Genomic DNA, 23,585 nt, shown 5'->3' on the forward strand with positions numbered 1-23,585 from the left:
TTCAAAGAATCAAAGTATATTATATTTGCAAATGTTATAGTGGTTCCAATGTATAGCTCCATTCAAGGTACGCGGATCAATGCCCTCTAAATATTTACTTGAACCTTCATCTCCCGGAAGTAGTACTGTAGTAAGAATGATTGACGTGCCCGACGCGGGGCCGGGGACCCCCGTCCGGAGGTGGAGGCGGCTCCGGTGGGGGGTCCTCCTCACGCTGATGACCCTCATCTATGGCTCCCACGCGCCGCTCATCGCCCTCACCAAGGTGGACGGCCGGGTGCCCTTCAGCCCCTCGTCCTGCGTCGTCCTGATCGAGGGAGCCAAGCTGCTGGTCTCCCTGGTCGCGCTCCTCCTGAACGGGGACGCCGCGGCGGCGGCCCTGTCGGCTCCCCCGTCCCCGCGGCTGGTGGCGCCCTACGCGGTCCCCGCCCTGCTCTACGCGCTCAACAACAACCTGGTGGTTCTCATGCAGGCCTACATGGACCCGAGCTCGTACCAGGTCCTCAGCAACCTCAAGATCGCCTCCACCGCCCTGCTGTACTCCTTCTGCCTGGGCAGGAGGCTCCGTCCGGTCCAGTGGTCGGCCGTGGGCCTTCTCATGGGAGCCGGGGTGTGCCACAGCTACAGCAGCCTGCGGCGTTCGGGGGACCCGGAGCGGGCCGCCGCGGCCGACTCGAGCACGCCGCTGCACGTCACGGCCTGGGGCCTCTTCCTGGTGGCGCTGTACTGCTTCGTCTCCGGGCTGGCGGCCGTCTACACGGAGCGGGTGCTGAAGAGCCAGCGGCTGCCCCTCAGCTTGCAGAACCTCTATCTGTACGCGTTTGGCGTGGCTATCAACGGGGTCGCCCATCTCTCCGGGGAAACGGCGGAGACGGGCTTTCTGGAGGGTTACTCGGGGGCCGTGTGGGCCATCGTCGCGGGCCAGGCGGCCAACGGCCTGCTGATGTCCGTGGTGCTGAAGCACGGCAGCGGGATCACCAGACTGTTTGTCATCTCCAGCGCCATGCTGGTCAACGCACTGCTGTCTTGGGCCCTCTTGGGGCTTGAGGTCACGCCTCTGTTCCTCCTGCCCGTTACCATGACAGCTGTGGCGGCTTATTTGTATTACAAATAGTGGCTTAGCTACATGAACCCCCCCCTGTGGCCTGAGGCTCAGTTTCACTTTTGCTTTTCTTCACTCCGTTAAGAATCTAATTGGTGTGTGATTGTGTGTGTTTTCTTTTTTTGTGCCTCTGGAATGTTTGTTTTTGTTATTGTTGGGTTTCAGCAAACTTTGAACATCCTGGTTGAGCTGATCATTGCGGTAGACTTAATTCTGCCAAAATTAACCACCCAAGATGTGTTTTTGAAAGCAAAAAATAAATATCCTATTTTATGTATGTCGTATGCTGTCTATGCTTGGTTATAATAATTGCAGTCATTGCCTCACAAGAGGCCAAGCAATGACAACCAAGTTGCCAATCTTTACAATTCTTTCCATTGAAATATTTTGTCACCTTTGCCAAGTTGTTAAACATACAGTGCTATTTATTACGGAAAAAGGTAATTTTAAGGTATCAACGACTCAATAAAAACTATTTTGCGCTTTTATCTGTATTTCTTTATTGCGGCGGAGATGCAAACTCAGCCATTGGGTCTCTCCTTGTTGCCAGGGAATCCTTAAGTTCACCTAGAGCTAGGGAACAAGACAATATCCATGAGGGCAGAGTCCATGTCAGGTCAACTCTGAAGCAGTATTTCAAGCCCACTACACCAGGGCAGAGCAGGTCATAAACTAGCCCCGGTAGGCCTGTTTTAACAGCGTCCCTGTGGCATACCCGCGCGGTGCGTCTTGTTCTCCTCTTGAAGCTGCTGGTTCTGAGCAGAGAGGTAGACCGCGTCCTGGACAGCCTCCACCAGAAGGGTTTGGTACCTGTCCTTCATGGTCCTCTTCTGCCCCTCGCTCACCTGATGGAACACTTGAAACACCTGGGCAGGAAGTTGCAGATGGGTGGGAAGGACTCGAAGATGGAAAACAAGCTAGAAGCAATTCATTCATGTGAGTAGTGTTTATCCTAACCCCCATCCTAACTATACTGTCCATGTAAATTAGTACTTTTTACTTGGATTTATTGAATTTATATCCATCACTAGATAAACAGATTTGCAACCCTTTTCGTCCCACCTTGAGGCTCTCCTCTCGGAAGCGCTGCATGTCCTGCTGGTGTAGGCGGTGTTGGTCTTCCAGGTCTATCTTAGCCTGCAGGGCCTCCGCACGCAGAGCCTCCACCTGCAGCGTTAGGACCCGTCGCTCGCCCGCCATCACCAGCAGCTCCCTCTGGACCCCTTCTGCCTACAGGGAAACAGACTCAAGTTAAGCCTGCATTTATGCATCTGTGTCGCATGGCCACAGTAAGAATGCCGGAGGACTCTACAGGTCCGCAGCGTGGCTCACAGCGGGTTACGTGTACTGCTACACGTCAGGAGTAAGGCTAAGTGTTTCCTGCTACGTTTTCAGGTTCATTTATGATGGAGATATTTGCAAATATATTAATTTACATTTGCAACTTTTGTAGCATTACACTCAATTCAGTTTCAATTCAATTCATTTGTATAGCCCTTAATCACAGGTACAATCTCAAAGGGCTTAACAGGCCGTGTATTTATGACACCCTCCAGCCCTAGCCCCCCCAGAGGGCAAGAAAGAAGTCCCTTAATCAGCTAAGAGGAATTCTTGAGAAGGAACGCAGAGTGGGGGATCCCTCCCTCCCTCCCTCCCTCATAATTGATTTACAAACATACATACAGGCAAAACATTTAAAATGGTGGGGCTAAACATTTTAAGTGATAGGGTGCTGGCCGGTTAACCATAAGGCGAGTCCAGGCACTCAGTCACTCAGAACCATAAAACCAAGCACCAGCATAGAGACCCACCGTGATTATTGGATACATAAGGCGTTGTAGATATGTTGCTATGAATGCAGTGCTATCCTTTCTCAAGCTATCGACATTTGATATATTTCTGGAGAGACTTCCCTACCGGGGGGAATCCTCTTGTGTAAAGATACCAGCATGACGGAGCGTGCTGTTCATGCTCCCCGTACCTTTTCCTGCTTCAGTTCTTCTTCCATCTTCTCCAGCTCCTCCTGGATTAATTTTTCATGGTCCTCCTTGGTTTGTCTCCGTCGTTCCAATACGCGGCCGTAATCCAGCTGAAACATTAGTAAAGTTTGCCAAACAAAAGTCTTCAAAAGACAAGGGTGGAAAACAGTATCTACTGTATACCGAAATGCAAAAAAGAGCTTGGTGTTGGATAATACATTTTGAGTATAGAAATATTATATAGAAATATTGATTTGATGTTTGACTCTGTTTGTTATGCACCGGTTGAGAGGATTCAGTTTTCTCTACGGATGCTGATCCACTCTTCTTCATCTCATCGTCGAGAGATTCTCTCAGCTGTTGGATCCGAGTCACCCTCTCCTGCACTTGTTCCACGCTCCCTTTGCCCTCTGCAAGACAAAAAACAACAAACACATACTAGTCATATCATCCAGTCCCGGTAGCCCTACTTTAATCAGATCTTCATAGCATGCTACCTGTGGTATGTGCCTTCATTTCCTGCCTCAACTGGTCCTGTAGATATTTAATTTGTTCTGTAGTCTCTTGGTAATCTGCGCCGCGATCACCAGATGGGCGCCGTTTGTTTTTTGCGGATTGCCATTCCTGCAGCCACAAGACATACCAGTGAGTCCATATGTGTGTTGTTGTGGTAGCAAACAGGGAGTAACCACAACAACTCTCTGACAAACACCTTGATTTTGTTCTTTAACTTCTCTGACATTTCCTGCCTTTTCTCCCATGACTGATCCTTCACCATCTGGCAGAGATGAGACATCGCATTTGTCGGGGGTCGTGAAGTCACACCATGATGGGTACAACTTGAGGAGGAGTCGTAATACTCGATAACTCGATAGCAACGATACAACTGATCAGAACACCTGTAAGATCTTGGTGAGCTCTGCGAGCCTGTAGGCGTTTCCCCCCCCTTGCTCCTCTTGTGACATCATCCTTTTCCTCAGCCCCTGTATCTGAAGTCGCAACTCTCGCTCCGTAACCCTTGGACACCAGCGGCCATAGGTTGCCGTGGTTACCAGACCCTGCACCCGTTGGGCCAAAGCTAAGGCTGAAGGAACCTCATTATCCAGAAGCCCTGGTGGCCCAAAAAAAAAAGAATATTACGTGTGTGGTCATTTTGGGCAGAGGGTATACAGAGTATACAGAGTATGAACTGATCATTGACCCCTGACCTTGCGGAGGGAGGCAGTATAGAAGGCATGTCATGCCGTTCTCTCTAAGGGCGTCAGTTAAGAGAAAGGGGAGGAGATGGTTGCCGGTCCGCGTTCCAAGCTCAATCTGATCCACGATCTTCACCAGTGGGCTGACTCTACGGGGGGGGGGGGGGGGGGGGGCAGTGGTGGGTTAGCCAAGGTTAACAATGAACAACTTGTTTAATTTTAATGCCCCAGGGTGTGGAGACAGAACACCACAGGGGTCCGACGGATCAGACCAACCCTCTGAGGTCGTTCCTGCTCGCTCCCCCCGCCAGGCCTACAAGCTGCAGTCTGGCCCGGCAGACCTCCGGTTCTCCACCGCCGGTGGTCAGCGTGTGCTCTGTTTCTACTGAGAACATGAAACTACACCTGCACGCACGCACGCACGCACGCACGCACGCACGCACGCACGCACGCACACACACACACACACACCAGTGTTGTGCATGAACTAGTTCAAAAGAACTAGTTCATTGAACAAGTTAATTTTTCTATGAACTTTGAACTGAACGTAACACATTTTTAACTAAAGAACTTGAACTAGTTCAGATTTTGTGACGTTCTGAATTGATGCTTAGGTCCAGATGACGTGTTTATTAAACAGAGTTACTGCCTTAGTTGTGATGAATGAAACAGGTGTACAAATAATATCCACAACAATTTGAGATTGTAGTGATGGGCAGCTGGTAATGGAGAGGATTCATTTTAAAAGATAAGCACAGAATACTCACTCCAACAGTTTTTCTTCGGTTTAAAAAAAAAAACTGTTAATGAACTGAACATGAACTAGTTCAAAACTGAATTGGTGAACGTGAATTTATTCATTTTCTTTTGTATGAACTGAACTTTGAACTAGTTCATGTGAAGTGTGAACTTCCACAACACTGACACACACACACACACACACACGTCACTGGGGTGAATTTATTCCACGTGCACTACTACACTGAACAATGACAGTGGATTAATGAATCCGCATCAAACACGTTACTCTGTGATCAAGCACTCTTAGAAATCATCTGGAGGACAGCAGACCAATTTTTAAATGATGTCATCGTAGGACAACCCCAGCGCCCCTCATCCCACTAATTATCTGTCGGCTTCTTTCATGTTTTAGTGCAGTAACAGACTATCCCTCACTAGTTTTAGTCTTCTTCCCGTGCACTGGTTCTTCCTGTGCACTGGTTCATAAAACCAGCTGACCCACAAGGAGTGGCACATGTGTCTATCCTACACTGATGCTCCTGTGAACAGGGTCTGTAGGGTTAGTGGGATACCATATATAGAGAGCATCGCCGGGTCTGTGTTAATGAACACATTCATGGTTGGATGACCCGGAGCTTTGGCTTTGGCTGTGCTCTGTGATAATGAACGAGTGAGCGCTCTGACCTGCTGGAGACGGAGGCGGCCGCGTGCGCCAGCCTCCTCCTGCCCGTCTCGTACAGAGCGTAGGCCTCCTCCGCCGAGCCCGCCGTCACCTCACACACCCCGTCCACCCGGCTGACATCAAAAGCAGCAGCAGAGGCACAAGGACAGAACGACCACGACCGTGAAAAAGAGACCCGTTTACATTCTCATCACTCACTCACCATGTGTGCGTTGCATCAAGCGTGTGTTGTATTGCGATCGGTGTGTGTGTGTGTGTGTGTGTGTGTGTGTGTTGTATTGCGATCGGTGTGTGTGTGTGTGTGTGTGTGTGTGTGTGTGTGTGTGTGTGTGTGTGTGTGTGTGTGTGTGTGTGTGTGTGTGTGTGTTGTATTGCGATCGGTGTGTGTGTGTGTGTGTGTGTGTGTGTGTGTTGTATTGCGATCAGTGTGTGTGTGTGTGTGTGTGTGTTGTATTGCGATCGGTGTGTGTGTGTGTGTGTGTGTGTGTGTGTGTGTGCGCGTGCGTGTGTGTGTGTGTCATCGCGGTCCTTCAGAACCTACCAGCCGAGGATGGGGTGATGAAAGGGTTTTAGATCGTGTCTTTCAGGGTTCAGGAGATCCAGAGCGCTGTCATCTGGATAGAACTATCCACAAAGTGTTAGACGTCTGAAAGCCACCTGCGGCTGATTGTTACCTGGGGTGTTGCTCGCACACGCCGGTGTACCTGAACAAAGGATACTGCGTTGAACGTTGTCGTTTTCACCTTGGAAACGTGGCCGAACAACATCTTCAGAACCTATGATGGAGCATAGGGTATTAATTAGTAATTCAGTTAGAGTCTGTTCAGGCCTTTTGAATCTTTATAAATTTGCACCATTTGTTTCTCACCTTTATGATGATGTCATCGTCAATCGGTACGCCGGATTTGCCAGTCCTGTGGAGTCCACCAATCAGCAGCGTTCCATTGTAACCGCAGGAGACGAGCTCGGCAAGAGGCTGCAGGATCTCTGGCTCAACTTGCTGCGGAACAAACGAACAACAGTCATAAACCCAGGAAAAATCCTTAGAGCTGTTCCTATGGAGCATGTGGTCAAGTGTAAACCACTGCTGTCACTGTATTATATATATTTGTCTGTATATGTATATATACCTCTAGGGTTTCCAGAGTCACGGCCTGATCAAACGAAAAAGACGCTTCCTAATTTCAAAGAAGTAAAAAAAAAAACATTTGAGCGATGAAGCTTTTCAGTGAACAAATAACTGATTGATTGGAGGCGGGCTGTGGCTGACCAGTGTACCTCCTTCCCCCCCAACATGTAGTCCACCGTACGGCCGTCCTCTCTGATGACACAACTGCTCCCAGCCGTGTCTGCTAAGAACACGGGGAAATGGTGCGCGATATAAAAGATTAAAGCTGAAATCCCAGCAGGGTAATGGCTCAAAGTTTCACCGATTTAACAGGAGATTAACTTACCTGGGAATGGCATGAGCACAACTCCCACTCTCACCGTGGCAACACGAACAGATTCCCCCTGTAGGTAGGGAAAACAAAAAGCAATCAAAAAAATGCTCCAGACATATCTTCTTGAAATGCAAGTTATGTCATCACACGCCTGTTTGTATCGTATGGTGCGAATGACGTTTTGATGTTTTGCGGATGGTGTTTTCCGTGGGTACTTACAGGTATATCCATGTTGCCGCGAGCTTGGCGCAGTACTGCCAGTGGCTCTGGGGTTGAATACAAAGGTCTGAATCATTGATGAGCTGGAGTCCACTTTCACTGAGTAATGGGGATACAGTTACCAAAGTAACTTTAAAACCAACCCCACCATTGACATTAGCCTCCTTTTATAAAAATACCCAATACGATTTCCTCAAAATCTTCCTAATGTCCCATCGATGCACAACATGTGGTGAAGGGTTGAAGCAGGTTATGATATGCATTGTAATCACTTCTTCATCCTTGAAAGACGACAACAGCCGTACGAGTACAGTGATCTGTGCTGGGAATAGTCCGTGTCAGCATGTTTCATGTGAAGGTCATCAACTTGCACTCTCTTGCCGGCGCATATGCAAAAAAAACAAAAGAAACTGAATCATCAGATGATACCACTGTTGATGATCAACAGTGGTATTGTAGCCTTGGGAACTGTGAGAGCTGTGAATGCATATGATACTATATATATATATATATATATATATATATATATATATAATATGGAGAAATTTACATTGTTACATCATAATAGAAAACCAACAAAATGGATTGAATTGTTTGGATATCTTCCAAAATGGCAAGATATCCAAACACTGTTTTCTTTTATTTCTTTTATTATTTAACATCATAACATATCACACTCGTTCTAGTTCAGCAAAAAGCTATAGATATTTTAATTACTCGCAGTAGGTACCACACATAATAACTTGTTTAATCATTCATTTGATTAAAAGCTGATAAACAGGTTACAGGTTACAAGCTCTCAATAGCTCAGCAGCAAACCCATCTATGCGAGCAGGAAAATCCAGAAAACATGGACTAGAAACAACGTCAGTAAGGTCCACGTCATCAACGACATTCCTCCGACAGTGCCCGTGTCAAAGGCAGTGAGTCACATGACCTATGCGGCAGCCATCTCGGGGGGGGGGCGAGCCCTCTAAGAACCACGACCGGGCTAACCGCTTTCCATTGACCTTCTCAGATTACACACAGCGGCTGTATGCATGGGTCTTACTGACATTGAGGTTGGCCGTGCGTAACGGTGCCTCGCTGTGGAGCCACACTCGCCTACACCTGCTCCTCATACCGGGGCAGAAACCGTGCCAGGGCTCTGAGCTCAGGGGAGCCAGGGCCATCTGCCACCTGGTCTGGGGGTCTGGGGGTCTGGGGGTCTGCCATCTGAGAGGTGGGAGGGAGGGAGGGAGGAGGGGCCTGGAAGGAGAAGGAGGAGGAGGAGGAGGAGGAGGAGGGAGAGCAGGGTTTCTGCGATGGAGATCCTGTGAAATATTGCAGGGGTTACTATGAATACATTACACTAAACGGGTTGTTGTTGTGATATTGGGTATGGACAATTGTAAATGTTTCCGATATGAGGATACCGCTTTAACTTTAAAGGGGGACTCGGCTGAACAAATATCTTAGAGGGAGTACATTAATAGAAATAGGAACCACTGAAGTGGAATTTAAGGAAACGTTATTGTCTGAAGTGACGTGGAGCTCTTGAAAGAATAGCGTCAATTCTCTTTATTATCCCTCCAACCGAAGAACCATATGTGAATGGAGGGCCGATCCCTGTGGGTTTGGATGAACAGCACAGCAGTTTCCCGTTCGTTTTGACAGCGACACGGTGACCTTGAGTGAAGGAGGGCTTCTGTGCGGTGCATCTCTCCAAGGTAAAGTTAACATGAAACCATTCGTTATATTGATTGCACCATCGACACTGTCCTCTAAACACTCCCACCACTATGGCAAATCAAATCCTGAAGGTCGGGTGAATCCACGTCCCCACACCCGATCTCTCTCACATTTAGCAAGACGGTGCTATCCTGTTACACGGGAAAACGCACTGCTCACTCAGTCACTACCCTTCTGAAGAGGCATTAGCTGAAAAATACACCGTCAATAAACGGCTGGAGGGGAAGGTAGCTCCGCACACTCTCTGGTTAGGGGGGGGTGTGGGGCGTGGCCATCGGGAAGCTCAGCAAATCAGCACATCCGGCATTCAAACTCAGGTTCACGGGTTCGAGTTACACACGTAAGTATAACTCATCGGCTGCCCGTGTGCGGCGTCTCTGTGGGCGTGCGACGGTAACTTCCATTCGCTAAGCTCTCCTCCATCTGTTCCTTCAGGCTCTGCAGGACTGATTGAACGGGGGAAACTGGGAATACTGCTGAAGGAACGGAAATTAACTGTGATTTACACACGTCAACATCCATTTATTAATGAGTTTCATGGCCCAAATACCCCGGCTACACCAGCGGTGCTGGCATTCGGAGAGGCTGTTGAAGCTCGTGTACAGAAGGTTTTTTTTCCACATGCTTTTCCTCACTGACATCCACGGCGTCTTCCCGTTTGGGAAACCTGTCATTACTGGTAGGCCTAATGATTAAAAAAATTACATTATAAGAAGATCACTTTGAAGACACTGTGAATCAGGGTGCACTTTACCGTGTTGTGACATTTGCACAACGTGTCAAGGATGTCTTGACAGTGATACTGTCATTGAGAAGTGACACAGATCTACCAGTTCCCTTAGTTAAAAAACGAAACATTCAAAGAGAAGCAATCTTTTACACAAGATGAACACGAACATGGATTGGCAGCTCTGCAAAGTATCAAAGCCTAGTACACAAATCCCCCATAGCCAGCCTGACACGATGTGTTTTTCATTTCACTCCTACTACCTGAAAACGGGCTGCCTCCTGTTCTTAAGTACCACTGATACGTCTTCTCCTTCATGGAGACTGGTTCCTTCATCACAGCCACAGGCAGGCCAGGGTCGTCCGTGCATCAAAAGCAAGACTGTTGGAGCTTATTGTCAGACAGACAGACGACAACGGGGGGGGGAAAGAGTAAGCATCCACACCCTCACGCCTAAACAATGGTACACAGGAAAACAAACAATAGGGAAGGGGAAGAAGTCCTATCGTGTTATTACAATTAATTATAGTGATTTGTTTCCTGTTCATCGGGCCTCTTGAAAACAATGCCGGAGTGAAGTGTTTTAATTTGTCATGCAGGGATTGGGAAAGGCCATTGGGTTTTATGAGATACTCTACATGAATATCATAATTGGATCTAACCACTATACCATTTCCAAACAAAATAGGTCTGCATTGTTAGAGCGACCACAAAACCACAGGAACCCCTTAAAAAACAATCTACGGTTAATTTTAACGCCGTCAGAGTTTTGTCTCTGACGATTCAATTCAATTCAATTTTATTTGTATAGCCCTTATAATCACCATTACAGTCTCAACAGGCTTAACAGGCCAAATATTTCAACCCGGTATCTCGAGATATTTCGTGCTCTTGCACACAAACGTTAATCTATTGAGTCGTGTCCCTCTGAGCACGATTGTCTGACTTTTTTCGTGCTACACAGAACGAAATGTAAACTCAACCCATGCATTTTGAATGGGAGCGTTTCTCACACTATTTTCGTGCTGGACTAAACAAAATGAAGAGAGAGAGAGAGAGAGAGAGAGAGAGAGAGAGAGAGAGAGAGAGAGAGAGAGAGAGAGAGAGAGACACATAGTCCACTGTTCAATGACAAGCATGCTCGTTTTTTACCATTCTGTCATCTAGCAAACGAGATGTTATTCAAAGCCGCTCAAGTTAGTATTGGATGTGTCAGGGGGGCGGGTCAGGGGGGCGGGTCGAGATTGCCGGGATACGTTGTGCAAACATTTATGGAACACTACAGAAAACAGTTATGTACATTCAATAAACCTGGGGTGGGCAAGTTGGAGAAAACAGTAAGATCGATTTTCAACAACCGATAGATGGTTAATGGGGGAAATAAATTCTGCACGTTATCTCCAGATATGCTGAGTCCAGTAGAGTGCACTCTACTCTACTCGGATGCCTTAATCTCACATCAGAGACGAAAATAATGGAGCGAATATTTTTTTAAAAAGGAGAATATAGAAAATGATGGAGAGAATAAAAAAATCGAGAAAAAGGAGGTATAGAAAATGATGGAGAGAATATTTTTTTGAAAAAAGGAGGTATAGAAAATGAAACCTCCTGAGATGGCGCAATTTGATTGGTTCGTTATCTCAGGATATCGGGCAATATCCCAAGATTGAGATCTCAAACTCGTGATAGCCTATTGTTTGACGGTCATCTCGTCAGGCTAATAAAAACAAATAAATCCCGGCAAAAAGTGTTATCTTGTTTAAATATATAAATAAATATAAAATGATTTAATTATAATATTATAAGTAGACCATGTAGCATTTTATTAAATTACAATCCACTTCCGTCTCAGCCTCCGCTGGCCCACAACTAGATCGTCTTGTTTATCGTCTCGTTACACGCTTTATAAGTTAATTATATTTAAATTATTATAACCATGTAGCCTTTATTCTCTTGGCGTTATCATTACATCCGTCCTTGTTATATCGATATCAATTCTAGTTATAACGAGATGGTGTGTATCGGACCATTGACCGTCCTCTGGGAAATTCTATGAATGAAATTCATGTTGACGGTATGGCACTATGTCCCTACTCTCGCCCACCCATGGACCGTTTTCGTTGCTTCGAGGTCTGGTGAAAAAAAAATCTTAAACCCTGGGCCGAAACATGCAGTGGAAAGGAGAGAGACACCGATGCACTGTGGAGCCAAGTAACCGATGGGCTTAAGAGGGCAGGCCTCTCCGTACATAATAAATAAAAATAAATAAATACGTATAATATATATAGATATACAATTAATCGGAATATGTATGCATGTTTGCTTTCTTTCCTCTTTTTTTTTAATCAAAAGCACACACCGTCAGACCTCAGAGAGAGCTTTGACGTGGAGCCTGACTGCTTTCCAGCCACCCTCTGAGCAGGGAGACAGGCCGGCGTTGTGCAGAACTCTTCGTAGAGTCGACACCGGTATATATTGTGAGAAACGTCCCGTCCAATTTTGTTCTGTGTTGTAGCACGAAATAAGTCAGACCATCGTGTCCCGGGACACAATTCAGTAGATTAACGTTTGTGTGCATGAGCACGAAATCACGTGATACTACCGGGTTGAATGTTTATGACACCACCCTGACCCAAGCCCCCACCAGGGCAAGAAAAAACTCCCTTAATCAGCAAGGGAGAAATCTTGAGAAGAAATGCAGAGATGAATTTGCATCATAGTTCATCCAATTAAAAGTGAACTTCATTAAGTGGTAAACTAATTTTTTTGGTAGACAACACCGGAGGTCAGACTAACATAACCCAATACTATTTAAAATGATAAACATCCAACAATGCAATAACAGAGCTAGAATTCACTGTCGGTTTAACAACAATTTATTAATAATTCTCTGTGTTTTTCGCCCTCGTTGTCCCACTCAAAGGTAAGGACCACCTGACTGGTCCATTTTATTTGAAAGTTCATCTGCTTTGTTTGTTTGGGTGCAAACAAGTGCACATAATCTAAGGGGGTCTAAATAGGTAACCTATCAAAATACTGTTGCAACATGAAATTACATTAAAACTAAGTAGGAGAAAGGACAGTCCTACATTTTGTACAGAAGTTCATCCAACAAATGCTGCACTGCTACTGGCCAACAGGGCAACTTGTTGATAGAGGCTGACTCCAACTGAGTAGAATATATTTCCAACTTCTTCAGCAGTGTCGGTATGGTGCCAAGTGTACAAGACACACAGACAGAGTTTGAAAAGAAGGCAGGCTATTGGGGGAAGGCCACAGGGGTGCCAAGCATCAGCCTGGACCAGCTTCAGAGGAGAGTGTCTGAGGGTTCAGGGAAGGAGCAACACTCGACGCTATGAAGAGTTCTGCACAACGCCGGCCTGTATCCCTGCTAAGAGGGTGGCTGGAAAGCAGTCAGGCACCATGTCAAAGCTCTCTCTGAAGTCTGATTGTGTGCTTTTGAGTAAAAAAAAAAGAGGAAAGAAAGAAAAGAAGAGGGAAACTTGTTTGTGTGTGTGGGGAGACGCTAACAAAAACATGCTGGATGAATCACGAGAAACCCGGTTTAGAAACTCTAAGAGAAAGTTCACTTCTCGGCAATATGATGAACCAAAAACAGTACCCGCCTACAACAACAGACAGGCAGTACGGTCTACAACAGACAGGCAGTACGGTCTACAACAGACAGGCAGTATGGGCTACAACAGACAGGCAGTACGGTCTGCAACATAAGGTAAGGTAAGGTGTCCATGCAAGCTCAAATCTGAGGCCCCATCCACACAGGCGAAAACTATCTTTTCCCCTCCGTTTTCCTTGGCAGCGTTTCAGGAATTTCTCCGTAAAGACACTCATTGCAAAAACGCATCTAGCTGTAGAAACTCTGTACAACACAGGAGGTCAGACTAACATAACCCAATACTATTTAAAATGATAAACATCCAACAATGCATTTATTTATTAATAATTCTCTGTGTTTTTCGCCCTCGTTGTCCCACTCAGAGATAAGGACCACCTGACTGGTCCATTTTATTTGAAAGTTCAACTGCTTTGTTTGTTTGGGTGCAAACAAGTGCACATAATCTAAGGGGGTCTAAATAGGTAACCTATCAAAAATACTGTTGCAACATGAAGTTACATTAACACAAAGTAGGAGAAAGGCCAGACCTACATTTTGTTTGGAAGTTCGTCCAACAAATGCTGCACTGCTACTGACCAACAGGGCAACTTGTCGATAGAGGCTGACTCCATTGCAAAAAGGCATCTCGCTGTAGAAACGCTGTAGTACATATTCAAGGCCTCTATGTGGCACTGGTTGTCCACCAAAAAAAGAAGAAGACGACGAGGCGGAGCATACGTTTCAAGCCTGCACTGCGCTGTATACAAACATACAGTCGAGGAGGAGAAAGCAGTTGTTAAACCTTGTAGATTGATCAGAAAATACTTTTTAATGTACAGTTAGTAATTCAATTTACCAAGGGGCTGTATTTAAAGCAGGGGGCCGTTTTTCTCTTTTTCACCCTGGGAGCTGGTTTCAAAAAAGTGTGTTTTCGGGCACCGGATGTAGTACACCGGATTCATCTGGACGGTCGGCCCAAACACACAAAACCCCGTCTGTGTGGACGGGGCCCAAGTCACGTTATAAGATACGGCACCATTTGAAATGGTAGTCATTCGATTAGTCAGTCGATTAGTCATTGCTTTAATATTAATATAGAATAATATTTAATTTTAATTTTTTATGATTACCTCAATAGTAGGCCCCTGTTTGCTGTGCTCAAACAGCAATGATCAGATGACAGTGTGTGTGTGTGTGTGTGTGTGTGTGTGTGTGTGTGTGTGTGTGTGTGTGTGTGTGTGTGTGTGTGTGCGTGTGTGTGTGTGCGCGTGTAATTGCAAGACGAAGGCATCCAAAAGAAGAAAAAAAAAAAGCAATTACTGAAAAATACAGTGGTGTTTTATTTGCAAATTAAAAAGCACCGACAATATTAGTTACACTGTAAAAATTATCGACAACAATTACAAATCTGTATCATACAGTCCATACTGGGATTAGTACCATCGTTGCTGTTATGCGTTTTTTATCACTTTAATACTTTATATGGAGAGATCCGGTAGCTCTGTACAACAGTTGGCAGTGAGTGGATTCGAGGGGGGGGGGGGGGGGGGCGGCGGGGGTGTGTCATTTTCAACGCACGCGGTAATAGACCCGACCGGCGCCCTCGCCCTTTAATACAGCGCTGACCGTTCACACCGGGGAGCTCACAGGGCACGGCCGCCCGCAGAACACATTCGTTAACTCTACGGTCTACCAACCATTGCATATTATGTACAATACAAAGGAAGGGAACTGAAAGGACAAATATGTGCATTGTTACTCCGTCGTCGGGTACGCTGTACAAAACTATTGCGGTGAGAGCAGCTTCTTCTTCACGTCTAGGCTTGGCATCTAGTTGTACCCCCCCCCCCCCAAACCCCCCCCCCGCCCGCGCCGACTTCCATACTGTTGGTTTCGCCTCGCAGCGTCTTCACTTCTGTCCCTTCCGAGTAAAATAAAAGAATAAAATCCCAATTTGTTGAAACGAACTAGGGGCTGCTGGGGGGCTAAGGTGTATGCGTTACCTAAATTAAAACCGTGGTCATGGGCAGCATGGAGCCGCTATGTACATCCCCATTTCAATCTCTCCCAGAGCGTTCCGTTAACATAGCTAGCTAGGGTTATCTTCACAGACAGCAGAATCGTCCACTCTGAGTGTGCTTCCCGTTACCAGAGGAGCTTTAAATATTGTGCTTTCGTCATTTTTGTCAGTTACCGTATTTAGCCAATTCCGTGGTCATGAAAATGACTAAAGGGAAAGTCAAAGCAACAGTTGAATCCATCGAGGCTAGGGACACGCCTAGTCCCCTTGTTCGCTGAATCATGTATGGTACATTCTACAATAATGTGTCACCAACATCATAGAAAAGTTATTACAAATAAACTCTGAGTAAAAAAAAAAAAAAAAAAAATCTATCATAAAAAATTAAAACAAAAGCAAAAAAAAACAAAAAAACAAAAACAACAACGACCAATCAAACAAAAGTTTTATCTGATGTCCACGTGGTAATATTTTATTCAAGAGTCCCGTCATCCTGGCACTTGTAATCGACAATAACTAGAATTCTACCAAGGCAACGAATCCCAGCCAATCGCCAGATGTCCCGGGGTCCCTCCCCACAGGTCCTCAACCAACCAGAAGGCATCTTCATCTCCTGCCCCGCCCGCCCCCGTCTCCTCTCCTCCAATCACAGCCCGCAACCCATGTCTGTACTTTAATGCGCTGCTCGCATCTGTTCGCAAACGTGACACGAAACACAACAGAGAGGAGAGGAGAGCCGGAGGCGTCTGCCGGTTGGTGGTTTGGTCGGTTCAGGGTTCAGGGGGTCACGGGGTCATGGGGTCAAGGGGTCACGACGCCACGACCTCTCATCTCCAGCGCTGGCACCCGCGACATCCGCTCAGTCCCGACTCCTCCTCGCTTTGATTCTTTAAGACAGTGACCAGGGGAAGGTCCTGACGCACAATAAAATGGTCAGGGTTAGTGGTTTTCACGTGTTGGTGTGTGTGTGTGTGTGTGTGTGTGTGTGTGTGTGTGTGTGTGTGTGTGTGTTTGTTAGGGGGGAAGTTCCCATCATTCACTGTCTTCCTCTGTGTGTCTCGGGGACTTTTCAGAGGTCGTGGAGGTAGACAGTCCCGCTCCAGGTCCCGCTCCATGTCCATGTCCATGTCCTGGTCTAGGTCCTGGTCCAGGTCCTGGTCCATGTCCTGGTCTAGGTCCTGGTCCTGTCCCCCCTCATTCCAGAGCAGGGTCCATTGGATCACAAACGCACACTGCTGAACTCAACAGCTGTCAGCTGTAGCTCTCCTCCCCCCCCCCCCCCCGCTCTCAACCACGGAATCTGAAATGTCCATCGGGGGTGGGGGGGGCTTATGGCTGGGCGGCACTCGTCCATTTCCAACCCCACGGCTCCCCAGTGAGATTCCAACTGCTACTCCATTCCCCCGCCCCCCCACCCCCGCCCCCCCCGGACCCATCTTCTTCAGGACCACCTTCTCCATGATGAGGTGGGAGAGGCGGGGATCAAGGCAGGAGGGAAGGGGCCCGTCCACCGTCCACCCTCCCCCCCCCCCATCCACGTCTCCACACCCGCCCGCCCGCCTGCCCGCCCGGGGGGAGAGAGCAGCAGAGAGCACTGCTGAGCGGTGGGTGGGCACCGTGGCGAGAGACCACCCACACCGGCGGAGAGAGAGAGAGAGAGAGCGAGCGAGGTGGCGGAGAGAGAGAGCGAGGGGGGCGCTGCTACCTGCTGTGGACCAGCTCCTCCCTGAGCCAGCTGGGCAGCGGCTGGCCCATCCGGTACAGCAGCTTGGACAGCTCTATGTTGTGGTCCCGGTAGTACTCCCTGAGGAACGCCTGGGACTGAGAGAGAGAGAGAGAGAGAGAGAGAGAGAGAGAGAGAGAGAGAGAGAGAGAGAGAGAGAGAGAGAGAGAGAGAGAGAGAGAGAAGCGAGCGTGAAATTACCCCCCATTACAGTGGAATGGCTCGTTTGTGCCCGAATTAAAATGTGTGTTGCATTAAAATGACACACACACACAACACACACAACACACACACACACACAGACAGAGGAGTTTGCGTGAGAGAGTGACCGTACCTCGGGGGTCATGTCGGGGTACCTCCGTCCCTTGCTCTTCCCCAGACACTTGGTCTTCCCTCCCTCCAGCAGCTGACACCAGAAGCCCTTCTTGGGGTCAAACCTGTCACACACACACACACACACACACACACAGACACGTTTCAGCCGTTTGTTATCGTTCGGCCCCGCCTCACCCCTGAGCACTGAAGCAGAGCGTCCCGCGGCACGCTGAACTGGTAGAGTGCGGCTTTCACTCGGCTGGGGGGGGGGGGGGAGGGGTTTCCGTTCCCGCCGGGCCCTGCCGCGCGGAGAACGCATTGCACTCGTGATATCGATTCGAGGAGGAGGACTACTTTGTTTCTTTCCCAGCCGACTAAAACGGTCTGGAAATCGGAGATCGGGCAGGGGCAACGCGAGACAAGAATGAAGCCTGTGTGCTGACTCATCAGCGGGACTCACGCCAGGATCTTGTGGTAGTTCACCACGTTGGTCAGGCTCAGGAACTTCTGGATCTTGTCCATGATGGCGGCCGGCTCGCTCTTCAGCATCTGCCCGTCCAGCACCAGTAACTAGAGACAGGAGGAGGAGACAAAGGAGGAGGAGGTTTTAAAAAAGAAACAAACACCTTCGATCAAAGCTTTTAACAGCTGATGACCCGGTTATCAGCCAACCCTATATCCCTACTCATGACGTCACCTTGATGAAGAACATTCCTACACCCTACTCATGACGTCACCTTGATGAAGAACATTCCTACACCCTACTCATGACGTCACCTTGATGACGAACGTTCCTACACCCTACTCATGACGTCACCTTGATGAAGAACATTCCTACACCCTACTCATGACGTCACCTTGATGATAAACATTCCTACACCCTACTCATGACGTCACCTTGATGACGAACACACCTACATCCCACTCATGAAGCATACGGTCTTTTTCAAATTGTCTTCAATGTTTCATTAATTGTTGCTTGATCCATAATTCATTCAACTATTATGAATGATCCGTGCTCCGTGTCTGACCCTGATCTTCTTCCATTAAGAAAGCGAGCATATCTCGATACACACGTAAACATCACGCTCCGTCCAATGAAGGCTAGCATTTGCATTTTTATTATAGAGAGAGATAGAGAGGAAAGTGTGGGAGACAGAGGGGAGGACATGCAGTAAATGACCCAGGCCGGATTCGATCCTGGGTCTCTGCGATTAGGACTGTGCCTAATATATATGGTACGCGCCTTAGCCCAGTGCGCCACCGGGGCAGCCCTTGCTGACTCTTTTACCCAAAGCGACCTACAACCATTCATTCACACACCGACAGCAGCTCGGTGTGTGAATGAACCACGCAGGGCGGACAGCTGGCTCGTCAGTAGCGTTGAGGGTGAGGGCGCGTCTCGCTCAGGGGACACCCCCCCGACACTCAGCTAGGAGGAGGAGGAGGAGCCGGGGGGGGGGGGGATCGAACCAACAACCTTCCGGTTACCAGCCCACCTGCTCTACCTAACGAGGTACGGTTTCATTAATTGTGCTTCTAAATTCTAAATCCTATTACGAATGATCCGTACTTTTCGTTTGACCCTGATTTTCTTTCCATGAAAAGCGAAGAACATCACATCTTGATACGTCGCGCTCCAGCCAATAACGGCTCGCACGCTAACTAGCCTTTACTGGCACTAGCGACTTGATGATGCCTCATTCCCACTGCGCCCCCCCCCCCCCCCGGGGTTCAGCCCCCCCCCCCGGCCCCCCCCCTCTGTACCTGGCTGGCGTGGTAGTGGTTGAGCCAGCGCTCCATGTGCATGGCGTACCAGCCCGGCACCAGGCAGCGGTTCTGGAGAACGCGGAGCCGCAGCGGGCCCTCGTGGCTCGCCGTGATCACGTCGTGGAACGAGTACTTCAACGCCCACCGGGTCCTCGTGGGCCCGCTGGTGCTGTAAGGGGGAGGGGGGGGGAGGGGGTGGGAGGGGGAGGGGGGGGGGGGATGCACACAAGCACACACAATTCATTTTCTTTTCAACTTTCTACATTTTTCTTTATTTCATTGTACACTCGTTCTACGTCACTGTCTAACTATCGAACGGATTGCACTTATAATAATAATAATAATAATAATACATTTTATTTAAAGCGCTTTTCTAAATACTCAAAGACACTTTACAATACATCATAAAAGCAGTAAAAACAACATCAAATGGTAAAAAAAAAAAAACAGACTCGAGTTCAAACTTCAAACTTGAGTTGTTTTCTGCTAACGGACGCCCGCACAGCTGCGGGCCGGAGGTCGGAGGTGTGGGGGGGGGGGGGGCGCCGGTTGTAGCCGGCGGCGGGCGGCGGCGGGGGGGGGGGGGGGGGGGGGGGGGGGGGGGTGGCGGGCTACTGACCTGGTACCAGGAGTAGGCCCTGTCGGCGGGGTTGATCAGGATGGTGACGATCTTGGCCTTGGGCAGCAGGGCGGCCGCTCGCTGGGCCGCCACCTCCGAGTCAAAGTAGTTGGCACTCTTCTCAAAGTAGTAGTCAGAGCTGGTGTTGGAGGGCAGGGGGAAGTACTCCATGTACCTGGGGGGGGGGGGGGGGCGGGGACACACACAGGGGGCGTGGTGAGTAGGTGTGACTGCAGGCCGTCTGCCCCGCGTTAAGATTGACATTTAGGACATTTGGGCAGGCTCTTTTATCCAAAAGTTTCTGTCACAAATCGGGCCAAACTCACACGCATCACAAACACAGCTGCTAAAATCATTGGTCTCCCCACACCCAACCTCACAGAACTAAATGAAAAATCCATCAACCGCCTAGCAAACTCCATAGTCCAAGACACCACTCACCCACTGCACAAATACATCACCCCACTACCCTCAGGACGAAGATACAGAACCCTCAAATTCAGGAGGGCTCGCCTGGGAAAAAGCCTGATCCCTGCAGCTATAGCGGCCCTGAACAGCAGGCCCCGCTGATCAGTCTGCCCAATATTGAATCTGTCTGTCTGCTGTTTCACTGTGTCGTCATGTACTGTATGTTGTCACTGGTGCTGTGGATGTTGTATGTTGTGTATACCATTGTCTGTCTTGTGATGTATTGTCTCTCATTGTGCAGCCTGTGAAAACAAATTTCCCCATGGGGACAAATAAACTTAAACTAAACTAAAAAAAAAAGGGATTCGGTACCGTAAGGATGTTCATAGAACCAAGTGCCGAGCGCACTAACAATCGCCGGGTTAAACCCCTCCCCCGTACACAACAGAGATAGCTGGGATATGACGCTACACGATGCAGAGTACTATTTCGAAGTGCGAGGACGTAAAAAACAAGTGTGTACGTTAAGTTTCAGGACGTACAACATGCAATAAGTGCGTAAGAGGGGGGGGGGGGTGGAGGGGTGGCTATGCAGAGTCTAGGTGAACTCTGAACAAGTCAAGAGTCTTTTGATGGAGAGGCAAACACTGAGCAGCCCTTAGTTAGCCTCAGGAAAAGCCATTATTTCCAACCTAGATTGTGAGGTTTTACTGTAATAGTATTACTAACAAAAGGTGTTGGGTTTAAAGAAAAGAAAAAAATGCCATCCCATAATCGACTGTGAATGAATTGCACTAAGCGATCAGTAAATATTTATGCAAAACAGTTCATACACTCTTCTACGTTATGTTTCTGGGGAAATAGAGGAGCCAGAGCCATTTATCATCGGCATTGTGAAGAATGAAAGAACTACCGATGCAGCATATGACTAAATTTAGATGCAGACACGGACATCCCTACAATATGGCGGTATATATATATATATATATATATATATATATATATATATATATATATATATAGATATAGTAGTAGTTATATAATAGTTCAGTAAGATGTACATGGATTACGGGCTGATCTGATAACGTGGGCAGGGGGAATGCACGAGCCAATATGCCATCAGGACTACAAGCGAGCGTTACATTTCAAAATGGACCCTTGGACCCCCGCCCTTCAGGAACATGTCTCACGGCCACGGCGTTTGTCACGGCGGCATCAGTGTGATCCGCTCGTGTAGCACACATGAGCTGTAAGGCAGGAGTTCGGATCGCTTTTAACTTGAATTCTCCTGACGGACGGAATCGCCTTCGGGACTAAAACCGGAGTGATCGGTCTCAATTGAGACGTTCAAAGACGCATTCAATTAAGGATTGCTCGTGTTTTAAATAGATTTCTTGAGTGCCCCGATGTATTGTATTATTTATATGTATTGAAATGTTGTTCTGTTTGTTTGACAGACTGTTCATATCTATTGTACATTTTACTTTTTACTTTTATTTGCATGTTGTAATCAGACCGTCATTGAAAAGAGAGCCTGTTCAAATCAACTACCCTAATGTGGTGGGAACTGAGTAGCCTGACTGACAATTGTGAAACTGAGTTTAAAGATCCCATGGCATGCTACTTTATGGATGCTTTAATATAGGTGTTAGTGGGCCCCTAATACAGTACTTGAAGACGTTCAAGAAATTCAGCCTTGGTGCAGAATTACAGCAACTAACGAGCCAGTCCCACAATGAGCTCTCCACAAACGCCGTTTTTAGAGGCGGGTCCAGGTGGAGGGTGGGGGCGTGGCCCTGAGCAGCTTGCGGCCACGGTACCGTGCGCTAGTGTTTACAGTGGACCGCTGAACACTCCGGGTGCTCCGGCGGGAGTCCTGGAGCTCTATATCTAAATAATATCATATTATATTTAGATATCTATATAATATAATATATATTATCATGGTCAAAAGCTGTTTGCGCCTCCGGATGATATTATGAATCTCAAACGACTGCGTCGGGTTCTCAGACGCCTCTGGTTCTTCCACTTCCACGTCAATATTAAGTACAGACTGAACCGCGACATGGAGGAGAAAGGGGTTGTTGCCCGGGGTTGTCTCCCGTCGGAGCCCCGCTGCCCGCTACAGCAGGGCTCCAACGGACAATCCTGGGAAACAATCCTTTTCTCCTCCATGTCGCGGTTCCCAATTCCTTCTCAACCAACCCGACGCAGTCTAGTCTTTTCACCAAATGGGAGCTTTATGCAAGCTTGCATTATTGTGTTGCGTGTTATGCGCCATAACACCAACAGCAGAACGGTTATCCAAATAACAAAGAACACTTGCGTTACAGTGTGTGTATTCATACACACACACACACACACACACATGGGGCGCTTGCACGGTCCTAGCTCATTGTCTCATTGGCGGGCCAAGCAGAGAAAGGGGAGGTAACATGGCCCCATATGACGTCATATGGGGCCAGCTTGCAAATCAAAGCGTTTCAGCGATCCTTTTTTCCAAAGGCGGAGCAAGATACCTACTTCTCGGTTTATACCTAACGCAATTTTAGCTACTGGGGGACCATAGGGAGGCTAGGGGAACTCAACTTAATGTTAGAAAACCTTCATAAAGTGACATTTTCATGCCATGGGACCTTTAAAGCCTGGTTAACCAATTGGTGTAGGGTTGGGTAGAAATGTTGGCATGCAGATGTGTGTGCTTGTTTTAAGTGTGTAGATCCTTAAACCAAGTTTTGAAGAAACAAAATTAAAAAAAAAGCTGTTTTCCCAGAGTTGTCAAATATTGGGGGTGGGAAGGGAGTGACGATTTACTAAGCAATGTTCTTTTGCTACTGTTTTTCTTCCTGCTAAATGTAACGTCCTTAATCCTCCAATAAAAAGATTTATAAAAAACGAAAAGAAAAGAGGGTTGCTCTTTCAACAGCCCCTCCCAGAATAACTAAAGGTTCAGCAAATAAATAAATTAAAAGTGAGTGTGTGCAGCCGCGCGGTGAGGTGGAGGTGGTCTGTGCAGGTGGGGGGGGGGGGTCGCTCACCAGTCGATCCCCCGGTGGTAGTTGTGTCCGTTAAAGAACTGGATCTCCTCGAAGGTCTCCTTGCTGGGGTAGTTACTGGTCAGGTCTGGATGCATGCCCAGGAACAGGTAGAGCGCCGTGGTCCCTGGAGGCAGACAGAGCAGGGGGGGGGGGGGTGGGGGACAGAGGACGTTTACCGCCATGCAGCAAAGACACGTTGTTGGAGGAGGAGGAGGGGGAACAGAATACGGTCGGCCGGCAGCAGAATGGAAAAAAAT

At 47.8% G+C, this 23,585-nt stretch overlaps 3 protein-coding genes across 3 annotated transcripts in view; 1 reads left to right on the plus strand and 2 right to left on the minus strand.

Annotated features, from left to right (window-relative positions):
- Window positions 1-79: 79 nt before the first annotated feature.
- LOC311345520 (putative UDP-sugar transporter protein SLC35A4) lies at window positions 80-1,583 on the plus strand (the record flags this gene model as incomplete). The annotated part of the gene is made up of 1 exon (XM_084469939.1): window positions 80-1,583. The coding sequence occupies one exon, from the start codon at window positions 80-82 to the stop codon at window positions 1,112-1,114; it is 1,035 nt and encodes a 344-aa protein (XP_084326065.1). The 3' UTR covers window positions 1,115-1,583.
- Window positions 1,578-7,740, minus strand: LOC311345519 (uncharacterized protein). Its single transcript, XM_084469938.1, has 19 exons — window positions 7,634-7,740; window positions 7,362-7,408; window positions 7,155-7,212; window positions 6,979-7,049; window positions 6,831-6,878; window positions 6,569-6,700; window positions 6,405-6,476; window positions 6,242-6,324; window positions 5,703-5,813; window positions 4,554-4,682; window positions 4,290-4,426; window positions 3,981-4,192; window positions 3,794-3,859; window positions 3,579-3,705; window positions 3,364-3,491; window positions 3,084-3,191; window positions 2,165-2,332; window positions 1,818-1,968; window positions 1,578-1,675 (listed from the first exon to the last, which is right to left on the minus strand). The coding sequence occupies exons 2-19, from the start codon at window positions 7,371-7,373 to the stop codon at window positions 1,602-1,604; spliced, it is 1,887 nt and encodes a 628-aa protein (XP_084326064.1). The 5' UTR covers window positions 7,374-7,408; window positions 7,634-7,740; the 3' UTR covers window positions 1,578-1,601.
- Window positions 7,741-17,029: 9,289 nt separating this feature from the next.
- The window catches only part of ndst1a (N-deacetylase/N-sulfotransferase (heparan glucosaminyl) 1a), a gene marked incomplete at its 5' end in the record, with an annotated part of 12,787 nt that continues 6,231 nt past the window's right edge, over window positions 17,030-23,585 (minus strand). The window contains 7 exon segments of the mRNA XM_084469077.1: window positions 17,030-17,276; window positions 17,513-17,615; window positions 17,954-18,063; window positions 19,261-19,404; window positions 19,406-19,432; window positions 19,883-20,057; window positions 23,329-23,452. Of these exon segments, the coding sequence (XP_084325203.1) occupies window positions 17,157-17,276; window positions 17,513-17,615; window positions 17,954-18,063; window positions 19,261-19,404; window positions 19,406-19,432; window positions 19,883-20,057; window positions 23,329-23,452 (803 nt within the window). The 3' untranslated portion in view covers window positions 17,030-17,156.

This window comes from Micromesistius poutassou (assembly GCF_964030765.1).
Source record: "Micromesistius poutassou genome assembly, chromosome: 6".
Lineage (NCBI taxonomy): Eukaryota > Metazoa > Chordata > Actinopteri > Gadiformes > Gadidae > Micromesistius > Micromesistius poutassou.